The sequence below is a fragment of the Temnothorax curvispinosus genome, unplaced genomic scaffold, assembly GCF_003070985.1.
Source record: "Temnothorax curvispinosus isolate PA1 unplaced genomic scaffold, ASM307098v1 QBEX01009183.1, whole genome shotgun sequence".
Classification (NCBI taxonomy): Eukaryota; Metazoa; Arthropoda; class Insecta; order Hymenoptera; family Formicidae; genus Temnothorax; species Temnothorax curvispinosus.
In genome coordinates this window covers 357,558-385,182 of record NW_020218963.1, presented here as the reverse complement: position 1 = coordinate 385,182, position 27,625 = coordinate 357,558, and the positions used below count along the sequence as shown (strand labels likewise).

Sequence of the window (27,625 nt, the reverse complement as noted above, 5' to 3'; positions counted from 1 at the left end):
ATCTATGAATTTCCATTCGTTTCGCCCTTTTTCTGAGAGTCTTTTCATTGTTGCCGTCGCGAAATGTCTCGCACGCTAGATATATATGTATTTTTTTGGCTCTGCGTTATATCTTTATCCATTTCACAACGTTCGTTTGAGTTCCGTTTGAGAATGGCCGAACGCCATCCCTGACAGAGGGTATTAGCGGCGTAAAATACAGCCTAGTCGTCCAGCGGCTCGTTACATTAACGACTCTTCGCGAATCACACACACATCCTACTCGTGTTTACGGAAGCGTCAGTCGCGGTCCAATAAATAACAAGATTATTGCGCGGCATGTCGAACAAAAAGCAGCCACAATCTGTAGATAATGCCCGCTTAATTTACGGTGTTTTTGATTCGGCTGATGCCAGCGGGGTAAGTTAAGCGGATGTTTACGACCTGGCGGAACGTTCAACGAGAGTTATCGGCTCTCTGAAATTGATCTGGTTACCAAAAATCGCCGCGCTCTTTGGTGATTAATCGAGACTGGATTTGTCGCGATTATGACTCGATTAATGTAGTCGGATCCCCGAGAGACTATGTAGCCCCCAAAAGGACTTGGCCAGAAGGATTGGAGCGACCGGCACTGTTATATACATCGCGATAGCGTTATGATCGTCATAAGATTTTACAACAGTCATAACAGGTCCGATCTTTTATTGTTGTTCGGACATCCTCCCCCATCGCCGCTTCGTCGATCTCCGGTCTCTGTAAATTTTGCTCAGTTAATCAGAACCTGCTTTGTGAGGGCATGGCGCATGTTTCACGAATAAATTATTGTGATTATTAATGCGTGTAATCAATCAAATGTACACTATTTAAAAAATCAAACTTTTACCTCGTAAAGTTTTATAGAGAGCATTCACGAAATCCGAACATCATCGTTCCGAAGGTGACCGACGACGACATTCTGTGTCGCGGACAAGGAGATATCCTGTTTGCCAGGATCGTTTTTCTTTTATTTACACATACGTCACAATAGTCGCCTGGCAGGCGTGATAAATTCTGGTAATAGTCGGCCATCAATCTGGCGGGAATTACGTGCACCGCACGTTCCCTACCACAATGGGCCCACACCGGGCTAGTACGGGACTCAACGTTCTACAGCGGGCCCTATTAATAAACCAACGTATTAACAAAGGATACATCCACTTGTTATTTAAACTGTCGGACGTCTGCCGTGGCGCTCCCCTTCCTCGATCAGACTTGATCGATCGTCATCGATTATCATAGATTCAGCTATGATAATTATGGCGTCGACCTGATACCCGAATCGAGAAAGAGATATCCGCGTGACAAAGATCATTGCACCCGGAATTAAATTTCAATTTTTCAAAATGGAGGAGGGTCCGTGCGCATACGAGAGTCACGGGTCACGGGAGAGAATATGTGTCAATAGCTGGAATTTTTACTCTTTCACCAACCAACGCGTTCGACTTCTTTCCGATCGTACTACGTACCAGGTGTCGCGGTCAAGTCAGCGGGTACAGAATCATTTCTCGAATGTTCTCTCTTTCTCGCATCGATGTCCCCGTGATACGGGGAGATGTTTTCTCGGTCAAGTGTCGTCGGTGAATAGCGATCCGTGAATGCTTATCGCATGAATGGGCCTCCCCTCGACATTCGGAAGCGACGGAATTCGCGTCGATCTTCGCGCCTCATCCCCGTTCCGTTCTCCCCTCTTCTCCACCTCCCCTCCCTTCCTGTTCCGACTCTTCTTGATCCTCTCCATGAATCTCCTGGGATGTAGATGGTGAGCCGAGATAAGGGGGGCTACTTAAACTTAACCCTTGCACGAGCTCGTGCTCTCCAAGAGCAGGACGACCGGTGAGACCGGAGGCCACACACCAAGAAAGACTAATAGCCGAGAAGATAACGCTCTTAAACACTTTGCCAGGCCAATGCTTCTTCTCTCCTGTTGCAACCTGCTCTCCCGCCTCCCCTTCTGCCTCAACGAACGAGCTACCACTCGACACCGATAACGCTGCCGAACATTTAACCAGGGGCAGCGAACGACGGGAGCTTACAACCGGAGCGTCTCCTCGCGAAAAATCTGCGTGACCGCGTTTACGTAACTTTGCAGCGGAAGGAGTCAATTTATTTTTCACAGGAGAAACTAGCGACGCTTTAAAGAAGTTACGTTTACCTCTCGAGGTCATCTCTGAACTCGTATTCTTAAGGAATTAAGATTACATATTACAAAGCTGTTTCTTCGAAACTAGTTTCCTTTCTTTTTTTTTTTTAAGGATGAACGGTACTTGTATACGCCAACGCGATCGCTGTGAAGTGTCCCCGGTGTATCGTCAATGAGCTCCATTCTCGCCTACAGCACGGGATAACGGCTCGATTATTGCTTTACGGTACGCCGAGATAAGACGCAGCAACGAGTTTATTGCTCCGTCGTACGTACTTGTAAATATCGCTAACGACCTCGCGTACACGCCACCTCTGAATGTTAATCTTAATTTCCCGTGACAAGACGCGCCGCTACCTGCTCCCGCTCGTGCACGCGTGAAAGATTGAATTAATACCGCTCGTATACACGCCGTGGAATCATAACGAAGTAGCGCTTCCGAGTAATCTCGCCATCAGCAACGCGGCAGCCGAGGAGTTACTTAGATTGATCTTATCGATTACGCGTTTAATCGGTGCAACCGGCATAATTTGCAATGCCGTGTTTAACGACGGAACATATCTCGCTACATAATTCCGAGACACGTTTGGCAGCCAACAAGCGATATATCTGAAACCGCTTGACAATATTAACGCGCATTTGTACACCGTTAATATATCCGAGATTTTTATCGAGATGATATAATTCGTTTCAATTTACATTAGTTTTCTTCCTCTGTGTACAGACGATGCACCGCATTCTCCATACATTGTGCTTGTAGTAATTGTTTATCTTTTAATATTAAATATATCCTTTTAATTCGAATTAAGATTTTACTATAAAGCAATCGAATTGATATTGAAAATATATCATTATCTACTGACAAACGAAATATTTCAGTTATCATCGTTAAATGACTTTGCAGTTACGTTTGTAAAATTTTTGTTAACGAGAATATCTGATCTAAGTTCATTTATATATAAATGTAACAAATTTATTTTTTAAGATACGTTTTGAGAATATGTGAACTTATATCTGTTTTACTGCATTTCTTTCATGTTACGATCTAATGAAATAACAGTAATACACGTAATAATAAATCCGAGATCCGCGGATCTTTAGATCTGAAGGGTGACAAAAAAGTAATCATCGATCTAAGAATCGTTTTATTTGTGAAAGGGCCGACGTGTACAAACACAAAGGCAACAGGTGGTGAGTGACTTCGGGTTTAGGTTACCGGTTCGGCTATTCAGTTTTATTCATGACTCGGGAGAGAATCGCGTATACAAATCTACTATCCGTGGGCTACTCGACCCCTCGAATTCTTTTCCTTCCGTCGACCTTCGAGGCTCCCGGTTAGGTTGGTGCGTCCTGCGGTAATGCGTTCACAATGGATTTAACGATCCCCTTACTTGTCGGGCGCGACTTCACGTCCCGCGGGGCACGGATATCGGATTATCGTTCACAAGTAGCGCAATTACACACGCAATTGTTTAACTAGAAGTTATTAAACTCCATTATCTTGCACCGAGATAGGATATCGATAGCTTCCCGTCGAGTTATCGTACTGCGCGCCAACTAAATCAAACAGAACCAAGTACCGTAAAATCGTAATCTTGTTATCATTTCCTCTCCATTTCTTTTAATTACCATGATAATATAGCAATATTTTTTGGTCAGGTACATACATGTCTCAGGGTAAGCATTTCGAAAATCATAAAATGGCAAATGTATATAAATTATTATCTGGCCGGGAATTTGGAGAACGGCGCCAACTGCGCGCCTAGATTTAATCGATAAATCGCAGGGAGTGAGATAACCGATACGTGACGGAATGCAAAATAAGAGGGCGATTCAGGCCAATCGTTATCTGCGCTCGATGGCGTCGTCTGTCAATAAACGTCAACGACGTAAACTTGCCGTGCAGGTACTTTTTGATATGTACAATCTATTGCACACTATAAAATATCCTCGATTTAAAAGACTAAAAATATCTTGGTGTAAACAGATTTTGCATTTCTTTTTTACTGATGAGATTATATTTTTTTAAATAGATTGATCTCCAAAACTGAATAATTTCGAGAAAATACAGACATGTGATAAAGTTGTGAGAATAAAAAAATTAGAATGTCAATGAAAGAAAGAAAAAGAGAAAATATAATCTTGCCGGTTTAAACTAACTGCAGTAAGAATGAAATCTGTTCTATTAATAGAAATTAGTGAAAAATTCAATGAATAAACATTCACAGGAGCAATTTGCATGTGGCCAAGCGACGATTGCAATAAGTGAGTGATTTATAGTTATCACCGTTTAGAATGTAGATTAAGCCTACGATTAGAGCAAACGGCTCGTTGCTCTACGCACGTATTTACACGCGGATGCCTAATTGCGAATACGAATATTTTTCTTCAAGCGCCACTTTGCATGTAGCCGCGATGTACATGGCATGGTCGTCACAATTGTGTTTGAATGATGGGGTATTTATAAATCAAATTTCTAAATAGCGTAATAAACGCGATTTACTCTTGTCTCTCATACTAATTGTATGCAGATACGTAGTAAGCGGATCCGGCGAAAATAACACGCCGAGACTAAAGATCAGCACGGTCCAAAGGTCAATTAGCACTAATTAGCGCGGCTGCTACGACTGATTGATTTAGTGGACGTGCCGTGAACATTTCTTCGTCTCTCGCAATCTCTCCGTGCTTCTTTTTAGGTCTTGCGTCCAACTTCTTTTTCTCAGGTTATACTTTTGCGTTTCTTAAAGAGATGAAATAATTCAAGTCAAGATAACAATATTTTTTAAAAACAATTGCAAGTATCGACAAACTTTCGTTTTTTAAAATAATAATTTGTATGCTAACAATCTACCAACTAATCAATTTTTAAATATAGTTTTATAATTTAAAAAGATCATAACTAAAATGCATATGTATTTTTATAATGTGTTCTTATCGACATACATTTCAGTCAGAATTAAAAAGAAATTATTTAAATTTGTCCAATTCGAATACCTTTCTCTAGGTTGAGAATAACGTTTTCAACTTTTAGTTCCTTCCTTCGGAACTGCTTGTCCCACGCTTGTCGATGTCGGACGAGAAAGCGCATTGAGATTGCCATGGATGATTCACAGACAGGTGCTTTAGAAGTTCGTGCCGACGGCACGGAGTAATCACGCGAATGACAAGATAAATAATCGTCCGCCCACGTTGCAGATATTGTGTTGGCTAAAGCGCGTTGCATGTAAAGCCCGTGTGATGTGTGGAATCCCGCTCGAGGAAAATATTCATATATGTTTTATAAGGTATACATATATTTGCACTTTGCATACATTTGTGCAAACGAATCGCGAATCTTAGCTTCATGCAAACATTATACTGTGCACGATCGACAATTTTCTTCAACACAAATTGCATCCTGACAGAATGGTGTCGTGTACGTATGTGTGAAGAATAATCGGGATAAAAATCATTAATCTTTTATACCACGAATTCTCTGTAACTGTGTACATTCATTGACAATATGTTACATGTCTTATCAAAAAATATGAAAGAGGAAGAAGATAAAAAACTGACGCAATCCAGATGCACGATGAAGCGATAGCAAATGCTTCTAGATAAATTTGCGAAGGTTCGAATAACATGTTGGAAACTATTATTAAACCGCGGGTGAGCTGTTTTGGAGATAGCTAGAGCACACAAACCGAAATTTTACGAATAGCATCGTTCGGTCAAACACGCTGTATTTTTAATTCGCGATTTGATCAATGCAAGATACGAATGTTCCTCTTACGCAAAGCCAAGGCTTCATTCAACAATTCGCGGAAAATCTACTTTACGAAACTGTATTTTCGCGTTTTATTTGCGCCATCAGCGAAGCGTTTCTGTGGAATTTGCTTTTTCAACCGACAAACTTAGAATGCCGGAATCTTTAACTAATATCGAGAGTCATACAATAATAAGCAGAGATCGTTTTTACTCGCCGTCATTCATAGCGGCGATATTTCCGACGCAAGAAATACCCTGTTCTTTTTTTGGTTCTGCTACAGATCCCTTAACGTGACCTAACGTTATATATCCGACACCGTATTACGCATACACATCCGACACCGTATTACGTAATCTGCTATATTTATGATATGATTGCACATGAAAAACTTTTTTACTTTCTGTCTAGACACGAAGAGTCAGTTTTTATTATAACAGCACCTACAAATCATGCTTTTTATTTTATCTAGAATGGTCCTTAATTTTAATGAAATGTTCTATGTGATCAGTGAGCGATTTCTCTTTGGTTTATCAAGCTTCTTTTTCCACAAAAAAGAAAATGGCGGGGGAATCGATGTAGCTTAAGATTAATATATAATAATTCGATTGCTTAGCAAATCAAACCACTACATATTCGCAACTGTAATTTAATTCTGATTTATTATATTAACTAAATTCTTCTAAAAAAAAAGTTACGCCGCGTGCAGCTTCAACTTTGCGACTGCGCAACTGTGAAAGCACACCGGTTTAACGGGGCGAGACTTTTTGTTATGACTTCATCCCGACCACAAATCAAGGTGACTTATCACGCGCGGTAGAAATCACAGGCAAGAAGGCAGAGATAGGGAAAGAAAGGGAGGGAAGGAGGAAACTAGTCACGATTCCGCCTCGACAGACTCCTCCGTGCGGTCTGCCACGGTCTCCTTACGGCGCGCTCGACGAATTCGCCTTATAACCTGTGATTTACAATGGCATTTACGAGGAGTGTCGCTATATAAAGTTTCATAAACCCCCTCGCCTCCCCAACCACGTCGGCGAATTTTTCCGGAGGCGACGCGACATCCCTCGACTTGAGACGCGCCACGTGTGCAAACTTTCTTCAGACGTGCTAGCACGCTGTCAGTGATAACGATCTTTATCGTCGATAGGAAATAGAACGTGCCAGATACACGTCGATGCGAATCGCCGTGAAATGTCCGCTACGTGAATGTCCTTATCGCCTAGATATCGCCGTCGAGATTAACCCATTCAAAGGAACGCAACTGGATGGAGAGTTTCCGCTTCTATTTTCGTTCGGGCTAATCGAGCGACGTGACAAATTGACATTCGCCTATCTGATCCACATGGAAAGTCGATTCGTCAAATAAGCTTTGAGTATTCTAGGAGATAAGGTAAATCGTAAACAATCGTTGACCACTCAAGGGACACTCATCCCTTTCATTATGGTGATTGATAAGCATTTCATTCAAAACAATGCATGAAAGAATTACTGTCTCGTTTAGTAGGAAATTTATTGATCTTTTTTTGTATCAGCAGAGAGAAACGAGTTCTTTCTGCTGATAAACCGCATCTCTGATAGGGTTACGATAAAACGTTCGTGGATATTGCTACTTATTGTTAGCGCTAGCATTATCGACAAACGCGATCTTAAGCGGAGCGTGGGAGAGCCGTGTAATTTTCTGATTTAAGGGTACGCAAAACATGTGACACCTTTGTCACGTGTTACACGTGGATGTTGTGACGGCGATTAAAACCTCGTTAGATCGGTCGGACGCGCACTAAGCATTCCTGCGGTCCGCACGCGAGATTTAAGGTCCATCTATAGGGTAGATCCCGGGGTGCTCGACGCGGCGGCGACGGCGGCGGCGATGGCGGCGGCGAAGAGGAACGAGAAGAGAGATAGGATCAGGCTGCTACATCCTGCGGGATCGTAGCGGGCCCGGGCAGGGCCGGCCCTGCCGCGGTATCTAATCTGGCCACTTTTGGAGCCGCGGGTAGCCGTGTTTTGGCCGGGGATCGTGTTAAGGGGATTTACATTCATTTCGATCCTAATAACCCGATCCCTCGGATCCCGATTTGGAACACGATATCCGTCCTCTCTCGTATACATATACCTTGCCCTCTCTCCTCTACCTTCTCTTGCTTTTTCTTTTCCCCTCTCGCCTCTCACTTATTTCTCCTCCTCTTCCTCCTCTTCCATCAGCTTGGTCGGTGCAACAAGCTCTTAAGTTCAGGGCGTCGAGTGTCTCCCAACTTTCACCCCTTTATGAATAATTTCTCGTCCTTACACCGCTCTTTCCTCGGGTGCAGTTTGATAAAAATGTCTACAGCTGAATAGAACATTCTTTATCTGCACATTTTATATTACTCGCCTTCACTCTATAATTCTATTGTACGTGTGTATCAGGTTCTCCCATAACACACGTGTCGCCCTGCGACTGCATGATTGGTATGATTTCACAACATATCAATAACAAATTACTCCTTCCATCTTCCTTTATTCCTCGTCGTACTTGATATTCTCTTTCGACCTGTTCTCACGCGTTCTCCGTCAGGTCTTCCAGTTTCTGGCTTGATACAATTCCTTTGACGTAATCTCGCACGTTCGTGACCGCGAAGGGATATCGATACGCGAAGGGATAGCCGGTCGCTTCGCGGGACAGAAGGAAGAAGCCGCGCGAGAGCGATCGAGCAGCGGAGCGAACAGTGGAAGCGACGAGGCGTGCTTTGATTGCGGTGGACGAGGCATCATCACCCGTGGTCGCCTTCGTGGAGTGCCCGAGGAGCCTGTCGACGACGGGCGTGACGTGCCTCGGGGCCAAAATAACACGCCCCTGGTGTCGTTCTGCCCCCTCCTCCCCCCCGTCCCGCCACGTTCTCGCTCGTTCTGCGGGTCCTCCTCGGGCTCTCCCCGCTCTCTCGTCGCCATCACTCCGTCTGATCCTCCTTCACCTTCTCTCTCCGTGGGTAATCCGTTCCCACAGACAAAAGGGCCTCGCGGTCCGTCGACTTCGATCTTCCTCCACCGCCTCGATTGTCCCTCCTCGCGGTCTTGTCTTCCGCTCAGGTATGTAATAAGGATGTAACATGAGCTCCCCCCGGGACACGGCGAGACCTCGATCGGTCCCGCGACAGGTTCGAGCCTCCTTGATCGCGCGCGATCCGGGAGGATCGATCGGGCTTTCCAGGAAATCACGCGGCCGGCCACAGATGTCGAGAGAAAACCAGAAGGATCCTTGATAACTCGATGAGAAATGTTCGTTCGAATGTTCTTTTCATTGATTTTATTCGCGACGTGACGCGAACAGCAGAACGCAACGATCAACGAGTTTGTTACAAGTGTGGTGAACATTGCGAAGTAAGATTATAACATTGGATATTTCTAAGACGTTTGGCTAAATCCGCGCTTGAATTTAACAATAAGACCGTTTATTCCATCATTTGGACTGATGACAAGTATTATACGTATGATTAGTACAGTACGCTGATAAAGTCTGGCCAAATATTTTACCAACACTCTGTACACCAACACTTCACCCTGCTCCGAAAACATTAAAGAGCTACTTTTTAAAGTCCGCAGTTAATACCCGCCTGAACCTTTTAAGTTCTCCTTCGCCTTGTTGTCGCTCTCGTCTTAGAGTGTCACTGCGCAGGTAAGCAATAAGGATGTAACCTGATCTGCTAAGAGCGCAGAAACACAAGGATCGAAACCACGACAGGTTGAAAATTCCTCAGCGAGATTGATCGTCACGTCGATCGGCTTCCCGGAAATTGCATGTTGGCAAGATGACACGTTTGTTACAAGGAACTTATAATTCAGATTTTATAAAGAAGAGTAATATTGTGTAAAATTTTTATAATGAATAAGATAATTTAAAGAGTTTATTATTACTTTGACTATTATTTTCCATATAAACGAGCGCCTTAAGAAGATTTGCTTTAACCAATAGCTTGAAAAAAAAAAATTAATCACTATGAATTGAATTTTCAATTCACAATCCGTCTTCGTCGAGTTTAGACTCGACTCGAGATATTCGGTTGTTTGACGAACTGCTAAAATAAAGAACGTAGATTCGTACGGCATACAAATATTACAAATGAAGCTACGAGACGAAAGAAATCAGAATAAAGATGAAGGAAGGAGAGACGAAGAGAAGCGTGAGATAGGTCGTCCCGACGCAGGGATTGCTCTTCAGTCGTTACTGCTGGGACCATCTAGAGAGCTCGACAAACACTCGATGCACCTCGCACGATTCTTTCTGAAAGCACGACTATCATTGTTGCCGTGTCATCTCTTTGGTCCCGGGCCATTGTCCTTCGTGCACCGATCATTTCGTCTCATTTCGATAGTCGCTTTAGCCGTCGATTAATCAAGACGATCGCGCCGATCGCGATAGAACGTGAAAAGGGAGAAGAGACGGTGGGCTGAGAGTTTCGACAAAAATCTGCTGGAAGCAAGAAATGGTAGCCTCGATATATGGCAATCTTAAAAGTCCATAAAAGGATTTCAAAGTGTCCGCGCGCGCCACAGACTCCTCTCACTGTCTGAGAATTTAAATCCTTGGCGATCAGCGGAATTGATAAAAGTACGAACACGACGTCGAGCGTGTGGGTGTCACGGGGGTTACCGTCGAGGCCATAGAGATATAAGAATAGAGTGCGCAAGCGAGCTGAAAAGGCGATAGAGGAATAGAAAGAGAACGCTGCATATGGGCCCCTGCTGTCTTTGTCTATGCGCGCATGTGCAGTGATGTGCAGGTCATGAAAGATTGTACATACCTCGGTATTCTCGGTTTTATCTCGTTCTATCTCTATGTCGTTTTTAGCTAACCTTCTTATTTAAGCAAAAACATTTTAAAATGACAAAGAAATGCTTGATATGTAAAACAGAAGCATCTCCTAATTCCAATTGTAGTTTTCACACGTAAGTACATATTAATATCTCTAACCTCAAAATTTAATTAATTTTTAATGGACAATAGCAAAACTGTATACTTTTATAAATATTTAATAATGTGCATTTGATATTATATTGTTTGTAGTAAAATTTTTATTTTTTTATTTTTTTATATTTTATTTCTTTGTGTTAAATAATAAGACTGATTTAAAAGATTTAATTTTTGTGTTAAAAAAATTTAATTTTTGTGTTTAAAAAATTTAATTTTTGTGTTAATTAATAAAAGACTGAATAGAATTCTATTCTATTCTATGATTAACATTGTATGAACAACATGTAATAAATTTTGTTTTATTATTATATATATTGAGTATATTTATATACAATTCCATATTCAATTCCATATTAAAAAAAAAGTAATATTTTATGGTAATACTATGTACTTTGCTGTAATAATTTGGTAATTTTGGGAATTATTATTTAAGGATATATTTTCAAAGGGGTTCAAGGGGTTAGAACATAAATGCGTTATTATAGGTTATATCTCTACATGCGTTATAGGCTGCATTCCGATATTCACCGTCAGCAACTTTCGGTACTGAAAATCTATAGTATACGTGACATAAAATATAGATTTGCAGTATTGACGTGAATATCGGAATGCAGCCATAGACACTGAGCAGCGCAAAGACGCATGCGTGCATAGACAAAGACAGCAGGGGCCCATATGCAGCGTTCTCTTTCTATTCCTATATCGCAGTCTCTTACGTGCGAGCATATGACTCGCGCACTCTATTCTTATATCTCTATGGTCGAGGCGGAAGTGGCTTCCTGGAAGATCAGCTGACGCCTGGGCGGTTCGTTTTGTTGCGCGGTGAATGGAACATTGGGGACCCACTCCCGGGGCCCTCGAATGCAGCCGATATGCGGCCACGGCGGGAACGCCGGGAAGGAGGCGGAGGGTGGTGGATCGCGCGAGAGGAGGGGGTAAAGCAACGAGCACGTTAAAACAAGAAGATTGGAATAAAAGGTTGGCCTGGCCGCGGGAAGGTAAAGCCAGAGCGGGCCCGGAGGTGGAGAAGAAACGGAGAAGAAACCGGTGGGGGCGGGGCTCCGTCTGCGGATGCTGGTATGGAGCCCAGTCCCGCTTCGCACACCATCTTCCTTCATCTCGGACCCAACCCCCTTTCGAGACAGCAGTACGTGGCCCATCTTCGGGTTCCTTTGCTCCCGTCGTTTCTTCTATTTTAACGTGCTTCTCCTCTTCATCTTTCTCTATCCTCGTCCTCGTTCTCGTCCTCGTCCTCCTCCTCCTCCTCCTCCTCCTTCACATCTTCCTTCTGCTCCTTGACCTCCACACCCTCGGCCAGCGTCTCCAACTGTTCGGCAACACTCCGACGTCGTTTGTCTCGACGTCCCACTCCTTTGTTCTCGGCGATGGCTCGACAATTTCGCGGACGTTATCTGCGATTTAACGAGCCGTAACATGCACCGAGGGCAATTAGTACCATGCCAAACAGGGAAATTAATATCGCTTTAATGTCGCTACGTTGATTATATACCACAGGATACACGCACGCGAGTCAAGTTGCAGACGCGCGAGAGTTAACACGGGTTTACCCGCACGTTTAAGCGATAAGATACGAAATATGTAAACGAGGTGTAAGGCGACATGCGCTTCGTAATTAGTGGCCATCGGGGCCGAGTGATGAAGGAGAGATAAAATAACATCGGGGCAGAACGCCGAGAGAGAGAGCATCCTTCACACAACGCGACTCATCATCTCCCATCAACCTGACTGGTTTCTCAGCTACTGGCAGCTCGCTATTCGTAATACCACGTGTGCGTGTGTGCGTGTAAACTTTTCATTCGTGTTCGTAAGGATTGATTGGACTTAATTTATCTCCGTAAAGACTGAAAATATCGATAAACTTTTACAAATAATAGGCATATATTCTTATATTTTACTGTGCAGCGTATCACTTATGTATTTTATAGTATGTACAGAAGCCAAATTTGCTAACATTGTTAGTACCGTTGCTCTCTTTTTCGATTAAATCGAGAACCATTATAATAAGTGGCCGAGCGATATTCCGAATGACGATGCTCCTTCAAACGATTTCCAGGAAACTTTCATCCTCATACCTCTCACAGAAATTGGGATTGGCCCAATTCCATTAAGGTCCTTTCTGTGAACTAAAGCCGCGGCTTCCCTTTTGCGTTTCACACGAACAGTCGTTTTCGGGAGGTTCGGCGCGCGTACAAGCACTCGGGTGAACTTTTTTCGATTTCCGCCGCAATTCTTTTCTTCCTCCCCTTTCCTCCACCGTCTTCGCGTAACGCTCCTTATCCCTAATGTATTACGGGCCGGGCCATTTTTTACTCGAAATGGATTTTCATATAAGACCCGACATTCTCGGCTTTGGCCAACCGCGCGCACTCCTTCTCACTCCATCATATCCTGTATCTCTTCAACTCCGCCAAAATATTTGTAAATAGATGTAAAGTCTGGGAGGGGCCCAGGGGGTACCCTGCTGTGCGAACAAGGCTCCCCATAGCGCACTACGGCCGATATATCTCTCGAGCCCTTCACCATTCTTCCCTCTCTTTATATGAGACTCCTTCGCAGCCTTTTATACCTCCCCCTCCTCCATCTTCCTCTTCTTCTTCTTCTTGTTCTTCTTGACTCCGTCGTCATTCTCATGCTCTATTACCTCGGTTCTCATCGTGTATCGTGCAAGGCGAGGACTACGCACGAAAGCCAAAGGCGCATGAGAAAATTTTCGTGGATCGATTTTTTATCATAATCTTTGTATCAAGAATGTGTATTCGATATTTTGGTGACAGGTGAAGTAGGAATACGTATTCCTGCATACGCATCCTACCTTTATAATCTGCTCGACAATATCTTTACGTTCGAGGAGCAGCCCCTAGGAAATCAAAATATATCTTATTCCAATATCACTATAAAATGATTGATTCATTTTAAATTGATTTTTCCAAGGGATGCATGACGATAATCCTTCGCTTTCATGCGCCGGAAGTAACATGACAAGTCGATCGAAAGTTAGCCATGTTGTGATATAGCAGATAGCTGAATCAACAGACTTATAAATTTCGCGAAATGTATCACACACAAGGGAATTAAGGGCCGCCTATTGAACGAATTCGGATACGCTCCGTTCACAGGGGTTCATTTGAACCTCGGGGACTTTAATGGAAATTCATCTGACAGCCGACGGGCGTGCAATTCACTCGCAGCAATCGCGTGCACGTGGCGTGAAGGTTTCCACCGGCGTGGCGCGGCGCGGCGCGGCGAGGATCCGATCTCGTGAGCGCGAGAAAATAAAAAGGCGGTGAGAAGAGGAGGAGGAGGTGAAGGAAAGGTGGGACCGGTCCCCCGACGCCCGACGAGAGGCCGTCGTCTGCACTCAATAGGGGCTAATTGCCGCAAGGAAAGCTGCAAATTCGTGGACATTGTTAGCTCCGTTCCATTCTCGGGTAGTGTCGAACGGGCCTCATTGTGGCCGCGCGAATCGCGAGCTGCTTCGTGTCCGACGGTGCACCGTCGGGTTGCGCGCCGCCATTGAAATACCACGAGAATGAAAAGGGGTGAGATGCAGGCCGCCGGAGTGTGTAAAATTCGTCGCGGCCGCAGCGCGTTCTCGCGATCGACAGACACCTCACGACGGATTCTTCACGACGCCGACGTTCACGACGGCTTCTACTACTCTCCCTTCACCTCCTCCCCCCCACTCCAAAGTTGCCAAAGTCGATTGTGCCCTCCCGAAAATTACCTTCTTCCGCGCACTCGGCTGGGAAGAAAAAGTGCAAAAGGAGCCCCTTGGGCAACTCGGGGGAGAGGACCCGCTCGATTTACACCGAGCGCGTTCACGCACAAGCGGGCCTGTCTGTGTTCTGATCAGTCATCCGCATGATACAGCCCTGCGTGGGCGATTGCCCTCCGAGAATCAATTTGAACACGGGCCTCGGACGTCTCGAATGCCCTTCGACAATGCCGCGGCTCCGGTCAATGGGGACTCCCTTGCGTTTGGCTTCTCGCGCCCTCGATACGCCGCGTTCCGGATTAAGCCCGGGTTTACACGGGTCCCGCGCTATTGGGGCCCCTGTCTCACTGAGTCGGGGCTATCCATGCTTCGTTACGAGAACGCGTACCCTATTGACTCACTGGAGCACCGCCTGGCTGCCGTCGTCGTCGACGTAGAGGTAGACAATCAGAAGGAACGAGAGAGAGAGAGACAGAGAGAAGTGGTTCCAGGTGAGAAGAGAGGAAGCGGCTCGGCGTGACCGAATGATCCTCGACATCGGCCGTATTTATATTCCTGTTTGCCCGCTGATTCGCCACGGATCTGTGCCCGTTAAAGTCTCTTAAAGATCCAGGACCAACCTCATAACCGGTCAAAATACGCACTCGTTTTCCTAACCGGCGATTCACGCGATCGCTCTCTCTGTACCTGACGCCACTGGTCACGACTAAGGTCTCCTTTTTCCGCGCGCACCATGAAATCGACTGAATTCCCCGGGCTTGGAGCCGAGCCGAGCCGAGCCGAGTTGGACCGTCGTTGGCGCGACGTTTTCAAATGTGACGGAAATCGTATTAAGCGGAACTAACCGGAAAAGTGGGTTGCGATGAAAAGTCTCGCCGAAAGAAACGAAAGCCGGCTCTAATTTCAGAATGTATACTTAATCCGAATTCAAAATAAATACACTAAAAATACACTAAAAATAATTTTCTGAAAGTAGAATATAGGAGAAGTAATACGGTCTCTAGATTTTAATTCCTTATAAATCCTTATAATATTTTAAATCCTTAAAAATACATTTCAACATGTCAGATGGTGTGAGCCTAATATCATTGCATCTAAAAACAAACTTCCCTCCGTTTGCCGATTAGATTAAGCGCAGCCTGCCGATCTGTTATCAATGTTGATTCGTGCAATATTACAGAGGTGCAAGGAGAAACTCAACACCTTGGCGATCTCGGTGATGAACCAATGGCCTGGAGTGAAACTGCGGGTGACCGAGGCCTGGGACGAGGAAGGGACACACGCGGTAGATTCCCTGCACTTCGAGGGACGAGCCGTCGATATAACGACGAGCGATCGCGATCTCTCCAAGTACGGGATGCTGGCGAGACTCGCGGTTGAGGCTGGCTTCGACTGGGTCTACTACGAGTCCAGGTCCCACATACATTGCTCCGTCAAGTCTGGTTAGTAGTTTCCGTCAGAACGCAGTAACAAATCAATTCGAAGGGATGTACGAGTCGCGATCGAATTGTCTTGAATCGCGCCGAAGAAAGCGAGAGGATTAAAAGCGGTCGATCCGCGGACAGTGTGTGGATTTTAATTGCGGTCATTTCGCGTTAATACCCGCGTAAACGCCGCGTCAATAAAGATGAGCGTATAAACTACCGGACAGTAGTTGTAATGATGCCGTTTAATGCAATAAAGATGCTGGAGTCGGTGCAGTTGTGTAATAACGTCGTTTAATGGAACAAGGATACTAAAGTCGCGCTGTTCTTAAATCGCGAGTGACAAAGTGACTTGGCGCCTCGAGTGCATGTATTATATAGATAAATGACGACATAAAATCATCTAACATTATTGATATTGCTGTAATCTGACTGAGATCGTTAAACTTGAATAATTTTTCGAACCAACATCTAGATCAAGTTAAATGAAATAATTAAATGAATACCGTATTGTTTTCTACTTCTCTCGTAAAAATTGGTGCCACTACCTTGTATGTCAGTCTTAAAGATGCCTATTTTACCGACTCCTCCTCCCTCTGCTCATTGAGAGTTACACATGCAATGTAGCAATAATAGAAACGTACGAGTACTTGTGAATTTAAATTAAATTCAATTATTTCTATCAAGCTTGATTTTAGTTCGGATATAATCAATTAATTAAATAATTCGAATATTTCTGTCTAAAATATCTCTGATATTTTTATATATCAGAAATTTTATTGAGGTTTTTGAAAATAATCCGTCACGTGACTTTTAGTCAAATTTCAATCGAATTCGATTCAATTTTTGAAACGATCCAAACTGAATATCCGAATTTCCTCGAAAACATCCTAAATAACATGCAGACAGCAACACCACTAATTAGTTTTCTCTGTTAATGAAAAACGGTCCGCAGAAAACTACAAATGTCAAATAATTATCAGATAGAATATCAAGTAGATGTAAATAATTTATAATATACTCTATCATACGCGCTAAATAATGAGGCATGGAGGAAATTTCTGCATACACCAAAAGATGGCTCCTGCGGTATATATTTATATATAGCATCCCTAATGTAACATTTTCAAAATCACGATTTTTGTATTTGGAGAAACACGAGAATGACCCCTTAGAGTAAAGTGATACTTAATTAACCTTGTCGCGCATCTACTTTCTCTTTCGATCCAGTAATATTTATCCGCACGAGAGCAATCAGCGATTCGTGTTCGTTCCAGGCCACGGTTGGGTCTCGAATTTCAAAATAAATGCCGATAAATCAAGGCGTGCCTGTCGGTCCGAATTAAAACCGAGCATAGAAATTGGCGCGAAATCGATACGAGTCGATGTCGAGGGGAACGAAAAGGGGAAACAATGAGGTAGAGGGGAACCGAAGTGTGCAACAAAAAGTGCGAACGCGATCCACGCGCGTTTAACGCTTCGCCAATTTTCACTATAATCACGTTAATTAATCGACAGGCGATTGCGAGCTTAACAAATGGCAACACTTACATCCTCTTTGTACCGTAATTAAAGGATATTCTAATTTTTGAAAATGTTATTACATTTATAAAGTCCTTCTACATCCGCACGCGTATTTTTATCGCAGTCTTCCTTATAGAATATGATTTTAATAACGCTTTGCTTATCTCGGTCGCGCGTAATCAGAGTTTAAAAGAATATAAATAATACTTAATTTAGAGGTAACGCCATTTTCGGTCAAGACTAGATCTTGGTAGCCTAATAACATTATTCTCGCGTGAATTTTTGTGTACAATCCTTCGCCTTAGCAAATCCTTCTCTTTATTATTATATAAATAATACTTTTTATTATGATATACATTTTTGCTTTTTTTTCTCTCAATTGTTTCACTGTCTTATCTCTCTTTCGCTTTTAGAATCGTCGTCAGCAGGCAAGTCTAGTGGGTGCTTTCCCGGGAGAAGTCTGGTCCGGACGGAGGACGGCAGTACGAAGAGGCTGGACGAGGTGCATCTCGGCGAGCGTATCGCCGCTCTGGATTCCCGTGGCGACGTTGTGTACAGCGAGGTGATCGCTTTCCTGGACCGTTCTCCATCCGAGAGGAGACAGTTCATCCGCCTAACGACTAAGTCCGGCCGAGTGCTCACGTTAACGCCAGCGCATCTGGTGCCGGTGGAGGGTCGGTCGTCGGTGTTTGCCTTCAGCGTGCAACCCGGCGATAGGATCCTCGTGAGTGACACCGATGCGACGAGCGCGGCGAATGAGGTGGACAGTCGTCTGCGATGGGACAGCGTGGTCGAGACGAAGCTGGTCCTCGAGGAGGGAGTCTACGCCCCGCTTACGATGGAGGGCACCCTTCTCGTAGACGACGTTGTCGCGTCCTGCTATGCCGTCGTTAATAGTCAATCGGTGGCGCATTACTCCTTCCTGCCGCTGAGGATTTGGCACAGCATAACATCCTTTTTTCGGCAAAGGCTGGGCGACCCGCAACACCTCGTGGAGAGACATAACAATGCATCCAGAACGGAACCGACGACAGGAGGAGAGCAAGAGGGCGTCCACTGGTACGCGTCGATGCTCTACTCGTTCGCCTCCTACGTGCTGCCGTCGAAGATGCTCTACAACTGAGATCTTCAAGAACGATAGACCTCGTGCTCCGAATCAAGTGTCGAGTGAATCATCGAGCATACGCTCGAGTGTTCAGTGCAAGATTCGAAAGACTTCTCGAAGCCACGAAACTTAGTGTTGATTAATCATCGGGACGTCGCCTCGTCTCTCGGGACTTGATTTTTTATGGATCGTTGTCATGGATTCCGGTTACACGCATGTCGTTGAAGACAGTTAACGTATGACCGCGGGGTTCCTGTTGTGAGAAATGCGTGTATTTAATACATGGAACAAAAGACGTCGTCGTAGGCGAGAGACATAAAGTTGGCCAGTGACCTACCAGTGTTCACCGAATGACGTGTGGAATATTAAATCCTTAGGACGATAGCAAAATAGAAAAAATGGAAAACAGAGTTTTAGGGAGAATCGGGACTTTTTTCTCTTCACGTTTTAAATGTATGTACACATTATACTGATATACAAGTATTTCTTCTCTATTTTTTTAGTGTTCGCGCATCGTGTGCGTCTCGTCCGGTATACTTGTTTCTGAGATGTCGAAGGGAATTGCCTTTGTGTCGCGGAAATGTGTGTAAGATAATTGCCGATTATTCTATTGTAACGTTATTCCAAACGATCTTCTGGATGTACGTGCGAGCAGTAAGAAAGCGTCTATATTTTTAAATGTACGTTGTTGAAATCGTAATTAATTTAAAGGAATGAAGAAGTATCATTACTTTAAGTAGGATCCACAACGCGTCTTTATAGAATAATAAAAGATTATTGTATATACCCCGCTTTTTTTGTTTTCCCTCCTTCCTCTAACGCAATGAGGAGGGGGTGTAGCCTACTTCTTTTTTTCATTCTATTAACATTGCTTGTATCCCATATACATATAATTTAATGTTACATATCCGAAATTGTAATTATAGGTCTATTCAGTTCGAGCCGCACTTTCTTTCTTTTGAAAGAAAATCGATATACATTTGGAAGATAGAAACGAGAGAAGCAAATTGCAAAGAAAGTGCGACTAAAAAAGTAAACAACCTTATAGATATTTATTGTCACTATCGATTGTGGCAATAACTATCGATTACCGCTGTACAATAATGTTAAATCGCATTGTTCTCCGTGTCATATTTTTAACAATAGTCAATTATAATCAACATGTTAACAAAAGTTAATTAATTATTTTAATAATATAAGAACTATTTTTCATTAAGAAACATAACTTAAATTATTATCAAAATATTATATATTATTATATATATATTATTTTATGTATATTATATTATATATTATAATTATTATTATTTCAATTATATTATTATTATTTGTATATTGCACACAAACAAATTATAAATTATGTATATATACCTCTTCCAAAAAATTGAATTACATCATTAACGAAAGCAGATCGTCGTGTCTTGTTATTTCCGTACAGCGAATGCTATTGATTAAATAAGTAAGTTAGAAAATTTAAGCAAAGAAAGACATAATCCATTACTTTATACCGTAGAAAAATTATTTTATTATAAAAAAATATTAAGTATGTTAAGTCTTCTCTTAATTATACTTACAATTAGAAAAATAATTATTTCTCCTTCTCTGCCTCTCTCTCTTTCTCTCTCTTCTTTCTGAAATTTAATGTTCTACTATGGAAGCAACTTCATTTCTATACTGCACCAATAAATCGAAACAAAATGTAATTAACATGAAAAATATCTTTGACATTTCGTTGTTCTAAAATATTTTATATTTAATGCCTGAATTTTTCGAGCGGTTCGATTTATATTTCAAAAATAAATCTTATTTTATATAATCGTGAGAAACGATTATAATCTACTGGTCACTCGTAATGACGGATAATGAGACAATAGCCGGCACAGAGGACGAACTTGAAAATGTAAGATTAAAAAAGATATTGACCCACAATTTTCTAGCACTCATTTTCTTTTTTCCTCTCTTCTCTCTCTCTCTCTCTCTCTCTCTCTCTCTCTCTTTCTTTCTCTCTCTCTCTCTCTCTCTCTCTCTCCGCTTAATCTTTTTAATATAAAAAATAAAAATGTAATATAATACAACCCAGGTTTATCTCAAGGTTATTTTATTGCAGCATGCTGGTGTGGCATATCCGCATTTGCAAGAACTCGAAAAAAGGTTTTTCGAAGTTGTCGCTGATGGAAGTGTCACCGAAGTACGGTTATTCCTGGAAAAACATCCGGATTTCAATATAAACGTCATAAATTTCCAAGTGAGTACATAAATTTGTAATTTTTTACGTAATTCTAAAAGTGTATGAAATATTAATACGAAAGAAAAGGTATAGATCACTGTACTCAAGCAAGTTGAAGAAACTCATTCGCGCGGAATCAAAAGTATTATATGAGCTCGTTTCCTGATTTGCAATTAAATATTGATTAAGCACAAGAATGATCAAGGATACTATTTACAAATATCGTTGACGATCTGAAATACTAAATTACATCATGATACAATGAGTTTTCCATAAATCACTTGACTTTTTTTTCTATTTGATTCGTTGGACTACCCATGAAGCGGTGCAAACGGTTTCAAACCAAACTCTTAAACAGCTCATAAAGATTTCCGGATTTATCTTTCTCGTCACCGGCTTTCCGTGAGTCAAACGATACCGCCACTCATGTTAAGATTCACCGAAACGACGAAGCGTCAAAAGGAGATACGCTTTTCGCATTTTCGATGTTCAGGTCAACTCTGTCAATCTTTTCTTTAAGATCGCCTGGTGTTAGTAATTTAAGATGTTCTACCGTTTTGAATTTATACTTGACCTTTGATGCTTAGCAGAAAGAGATTCAAGAAAGATAGGTCGAAGTGCAACTAACGGAGTAATCGTTATCGTTTGCTCTAATTGTAATTTATGCTATTAACAAATATCAATGGGTCAATTTTTCATAAAAATTTTCGGAAAAGTTTTTGTACAATTTAATTAAACATTCAGTTATATATATCTTAAAGAATCCAACCGTTTCAAAGTGTTTGACAAACTCATGCGGTTTACCGCGTGCAAGAAACGGCGGAACCAATACAGGAAGAAGGGAGACAAAACGAAGAGAATGAAAGCGATACGAAGTCCAGTTATCTCAGATCTTTACCCTATAAAGGAACACGTACCCCCCGTGGAATGTTTCCTTCATCCATTCGGTCGGCATTGGTAATCACCTCAGTGTGCTCCTTTCTCTCTCTTTCTCTCTCTCTCTCTCTCTCTCTCTCTCTCTCTCTCTCTCTTTGAGAGGGTTCCAGAAAAGCGACCAAACTCTCTTTTGACTTTGAGACCGAAATGCCGAAGCGGCACGAAAAGAGATGGCACGCGCATGGAAGGAGTGGAGAAGAGAGAGAGAGAGAGAGAGAGACAGAAGAGGGAACTCGATGGAAAAAAGAGAGAAGGAAGCTGCGTGTTCTCCGGCTGTATCTCTAGCCATATTTCAGGCCGTCTTTTTACAAGACAATGGTTTCAACCGAGACCTGATAAAAATTATTCAAATAGCCCGACCCGCTGTAAATTCCATATGGGAATTCCCTCGACATCGGGAGCTCTTCCACGATCTACTTGCGTGCCTTGACGCGATCTATAATGCATCAACCTCTCTCGATGCGCCAATTCGACCCCGTTATTTTCTGACGGTACTTTTGAGAGTCCCTTTAAACTATCCTTTTTCCCTGTAAAATAGGAATTTGAGATATAAAAAATATAAACTTAGCGAGCTTCTCGTAAGAGGATTATCTCACGTTAAGAGGCCACACCTCGGTCATTCTGCCGAGTGTTTTCGCTTACCATTCATACTTCATACAAAAAAAGAATATAGCAAAAACAAATGATAAACAAATATTTAGCCGGGCGTAAAATCTGGTGGAGTCACGGGTCACGGCATCAAGGGCGGCAGCTGTCTATTGTCAAGGGACAGCTAACAAGGGCTTTTTGCCGAACATATATCACGGAGTGTTATTGTCGTTAGGCGTGGATGTACACGGATACTCCCAGGGGCCTGTCGAAAAGCCAAAATATCAGTGAATATTGTGACTGGTGTCGGCGACAACAATGGTGCTGGCCCATTGTTGGGGCCCGCCTCTGTAAACGCACCGCAGATGGGCGAGAAACGTCGTCGAGCCATTCTTCCTACAAAAAGGGACACGGCCGAGAAAAAGAGTGGAGTCGATAGCCTTCTAAAAGTCGATCTCGCTGCAGGAAGAGGACCGTGGTGGACTCACGGCGGGAAGGAATTCCGGGAAAGTTCAGAATTTCGGTCGTTCAACCATTTGTGGCGTACCGCTTCGCGTTTTCTTAGGCAGATCGCCATTTCCGCAATCGATTATTGACAATTACAGGTAGCAGGGGCAATAGGAACGGAGGGGAAAAAAAACGCCTTCTGAAATTCATCCATTGTGTCACGTACGCTTCATTTTTCATCTTCTCGCTCCGTTTTCTCTTCTAATTTATAAAGAAGCGAACTTTCCCTGTCAGTCAATAAATGTCAATGGAATGTTTCATTTTCAGGGCGTTAGTGCGCTGCATATTGCTGTTAACGAGAGAAACACGGCGATGGTCGAGTATCTGTTGTCTCATGCGGACATCGATCCGGGCGACACGCATCTGCACGCAATCAGAGATAATCAAACGAGGATCGCCGCGATGATATTGAATAAGCTGAATGAATTGACGCCGGGCCTCGAATACGCCGGTGTCACTCACAGCCCAGATTTCCCGGACGATACAACGCCGCTCGCGGTAGCGGCACAATACGGGCATTTCGAGATGATTGATATGCTCAGATTCCGACGTCACATTCTACAGAAACCACATCCGCCTAGTTGTAACTGCGACGAGATTTGCAAGTACGAAATTTAATTTACGAATTTTTTTCATCCAAGTCCAGACCAACGACTTGAAAATACCGCAATTAAATTGCTTATTCCATTCTTACATTTACCTTTATTTTTTTTCATTGTTATAGACCGGAAAGGGAAAGAAGTGATATTCTGACCATAGAAAAAATGAGATTGTTCATGTATAGGGCGATATCGAATCCAGTATACATTTGTCAAACTGAAGAAGACCCGATCTTAAAAGCTTTTCAATTATCGGCCGAACTTCGTAAAGAAGCTTCATTTGATAAAGAATTCTATCCCGATTACATAGCATTGTCCCATGTTAGTTAAATCTTATTTCTTATTGAAATTTATTGGATATATATATATTAATAATTATTATCAGCAAAATTGTTCATTTCGTTACCTAAGGAAGACAGATCTGTAGAAAAGAGGAGACAATAAATTATCTATTATATTAATGTATTTTGATGATATATGCGACGTGACAAGATATTATCTGTTGCTCATGAAAAATTAATAATGCACCTAGTTTTATGATAAAGGAGGTGTCCCAATTCGCCACAGACTTAATCGGATGCGCTCGTACCTCCGAAGAAGTCGAATGTGTATTAAGACAAATCGCTGGTTTCGGTCGTACCTCTAGTTTCGTGTACCCCCGACTCTTACTAGCTTTGGATTATGAGCAAAAAACTTTTGTGGCTCACCCGAATGTACAACAGGTATCGTAACAATTGATATTCATGTTAATCTCATTTGATATCGTGTCTTACATTGCTGTAGTTAGTACTAAACGATTTAAAAAAATTCTTATGTAAAATAAAAAAAATTAAAATTATTTGTCTTCTATAAATCTCTTAATTTTAATAATTTTTTGAATCGGGTTACACAATTCAGGCTTTACAGTAATTGCTGAAAATTAATTCAGCTTTTCAAGCACGGGCTTAATTTATAAAAGTAACTTGCAAGCATCACCACGAAAGTTTTCGCAAATGATTTTGTTTCAGCTTGTCGAGAGCAAGTGGATTGGCACGTGGCACGAATGGAAGGTCAGAAATACGTGGCTGAAGTGCTTGACGGTAATTCCACAGATCGGCATGCTACCAATCATAGCACTCGTCGTGTTGCTCGCACCGAACTCAAAACGAGCCAAGTTCTATGAAATCCCGATTAACAAATTTCTCTCCTCCGTGGCGAATTACCTGATATTTCTCACATTCGTGTTTTTGCAATCGCGTAGCGACAAAACCGAACAGCTTCGCGGACCACCCAATACTGGTGCACGTCCAATTACCTCCGGTTAAAATTAGATCTTGGTCAAATATCTTCTTTTTTTTTAAGTGAATTTATCCCTTTAGGATACGAATGGATTCTCGCTATTTACGTGATATCGTATGCATTTGCATTTGCTCGACTTTGCATCGTGGACGGTCCAGTTAGATGCTTCAGAACACGTACGAATTGGTAAGACGAAAATTAGTTGATACTAAATCGTAATTAACAATAAATTTTAAAAAACTATGTGCAAATTTTGTAATCTAATTAATGTATAATTTATGATCACTTTTTAATATAAATATTTTTCTCGTACAATGCAGGTATGAGCTTGTTATGATCGTATTGTTCATTCTGACGTTTCTCTTCTGGATAGTTGCCGCAGTAGACGTTAGAATAAATGGTCAACGTGATTTGGAAAGAAAATACTGGCACAAATATGATCCGACTTTGATAGCGGAAGGGATATTTTGTATTGCGACTATCATGGCCTTTTTTAAATTATTATTTATCTGCCAGCTAGACTATGATCTAGGACCTTTGCAACTTTCCTTAGTTAAAATGATCAGAGACGTTGGCCATTTTGTCGCAATATTCGGTATCATCGTTATGGCATTCACAGTTGGTAAGATCATAGCACATATTAAATTGTGTAAAAAGTTTCTTTGAATCAGTGGAATAACTGTGAGTAATTTATTTAACAAAAATTTGCGTAATTTTAGCATAACATTATCCCAGAACTTTCCAGGTTAAAAGAATTTGTATCTGCAAAAGAAAACCAGTTTAAAACAGTTTCAAAAGGCTTTTTGCACAATTCAATATCTTTTTTTATAGCCCAATGTTTTATGAACTTGAGACATTGCTTTAGGATTGTGCCATCTTTATCAATATTATAATGGAATGGTGCAGACCGATGACGAATCAAAACTGAAGACGGAGCAAGAAAATTCCTTCGTCGACTTCAAGTCCACACTAAAGACTCTCTTCTGGGCTGTTTTTTGCATGAGTCCTGTAGAAAGTGCCGATGTGATCATCGAAAACCTTCCAGGGGAAAGAGAGTCAGAGACAATAATCAATCATCATAGCTTCACCGAATTTATCGGTTATCTTGCTTTCGCCAGTAAGTAACACTATTCCTATCAGTACTGACAATTTATCAAGCCGTTCTAATAACCTATTCTTCCTATTTTTCAGGTTTTCAATTTATTTCTGTGGTAATCGTTTTGAATATGCTAATTGCGTGTATGGCGAATACCTTCACCAAAGTGACCGATAACGTTAATGTGGAATGGATCTTTGGTCGAACTGAAGTTAGTGAATTCTTATAAGTACTTACATTTCAACGTTTACGTTTTTGACGTTTTAAAACAAATTTTTCAAGCTGTGTATTCAATGTAAAAAATGCGATAAATGAGAGAGGCGAATATGAAGTTTAAAGTAACAAATCGTGGACCATTTATAAATGTCAATATCACATGACCGCTCCATTTTTTTCAGGCTTATGTTGATGTCATGCTTACAACTACACTTCCACCTCCATTCTGTATTTTCTCGATTTTCACGGGAATGCGACCAGTGGTCGAGTATATGAAAATACTAATTAAACCACCACCTGGCAAACGGGCACGATGGGACTTTATAAATTGTTGCTACATAGTCAGTATATTACTAAATCCTAACTGAATATCACGAAGCAAAAGTACACTTTGCATCGAGCAATCCTTTGTTTCTCTTCATGGCATTTCATTTGTATTTTATTAAAGTATTTATTTATAAACATCAATGTTTTCACACACGATCGATTTATGATCAATAAATAAAAGCAGAGACGTACGTTTTGATTTATTTATTCAATCTATATTCCGTTGCAGGAGGATCTGGAAGAAAAAAAGGACAATCAATTCGCAGAAACCATGACGCAACTGGTGCAACGTTACCTCCGTCAACGCGAAAAGAAAGCAGAAGAAACGGACGTGCAAAGGCTAAGAAAAGAATTGATAGAATTCAGCAATATTCTGAAAGAGGCTCTTAGTCCATCTTAAAAGATATTTCATTGATATTTCATCTCAAAGAAATATTTCTATATTCGCACCTTTATATTAATTTTTTAATTCTTTGCACAGTATGTGTCAGAAAGCGTGATAAGATCTCAATATCTGTAACAAAGATTAATAGTTTTTTACTGTATAGAAAATAAGAAATACTTTTTGTCAGCACACAATTTTACTAAAATTTTTAGTAAAATGTGCCGTTTTTTTATCTCTCTCGGAACTGCTACAATTCTGGAAACGTCTGGGCTTGCAATTTATAAATTTCGCGCATAGTTCGCGTAGCGAAGAATGTTATTTTTACAACATCTTTTTGCATTGTGAGGGATTGCAAAGCTTCGACCCCAGATACCAGTGTTCGACCCTTCATCATAAAATTCCCCGGGTGACGAGGCTGAAAATACATATGTCGGACATCTATATTTATATGAAAAAAAAAACACGATCTCTTATATCCCGATATCCATCACGTTTACTCGAAATGTAACTCTACGTGCGTCTTAATGTAAATATTATGTACAATGTTCAGGTCCTACGTTATTTAGTTCTTTCTCGTCCGCAATGTTTCTTTTCTCAAATACCTTACGTCCTCTAGGCGACGTGGATTCGGCTTGTTATTTCGTTTTTATTTTGATGGTAGCGAAGAGCATACATCCGAGCTGGGTAAAACTCGAGTAGATATACGGATGATCATTTGATCGAGCGAAAGTATCTTGTACATATTTAAATTTAAATGTTCTCGGAATCTAAAAATATTTAAAGCAAAAAATTTTAATGCCCAAATATTTAAAGGGTGCTCTTT

The 27,625-nt window shown here is 41.8% G+C and overlaps 2 protein-coding genes across 4 annotated transcripts in view; both read left to right on the top strand.

Moving 5' to 3' along the window:
- The window catches only part of LOC112458778 (sonic hedgehog protein A), a 53,946-nt gene extending 34,090 nt beyond the window's left edge, over positions 1-19,856 (top strand). For 2 of the 3 annotated variants that reach the window (XM_025022569.1, XM_025022567.1), the window contains exons 3-4: positions 15,771-16,032; positions 17,952-19,856. In XM_025022569.1, the coding sequence (XP_024878337.1) occupies positions 15,810-16,032; positions 17,952-18,661 (933 nt within the window). In that variant the 5' untranslated portion in view covers positions 15,771-15,809 and the 3' untranslated portion in view covers positions 18,662-19,856. Of the gene's footprint in view, positions 1-7,272; positions 7,297-15,770; positions 16,033-17,951 lie in introns of those variants that run through there. The other variant, XM_025022568.1, reaches the window with a different exon arrangement.
- Positions 19,857-20,495: 639 nt separating this feature from the next.
- Positions 20,496-27,613, top strand: LOC112458775 (short transient receptor potential channel 4-like). Its single transcript, XM_025022563.1, has 12 exons — positions 20,496-20,543; positions 20,751-20,888; positions 23,169-23,506; positions 23,626-23,821; positions 24,046-24,222; positions 24,508-24,778; positions 24,859-24,964; positions 25,099-25,400; positions 25,644-25,895; positions 25,970-26,085; positions 26,273-26,431; positions 26,647-27,613. Exons 1-12 carry the CDS (start codon positions 20,496-20,498, stop codon positions 26,815-26,817), a joined length of 2,274 nt encoding a protein of 757 aa, XP_024878331.1. The 3' UTR covers positions 26,818-27,613.
- The last annotated feature ends 12 nt before the right edge of the window (positions 27,614-27,625 follow it).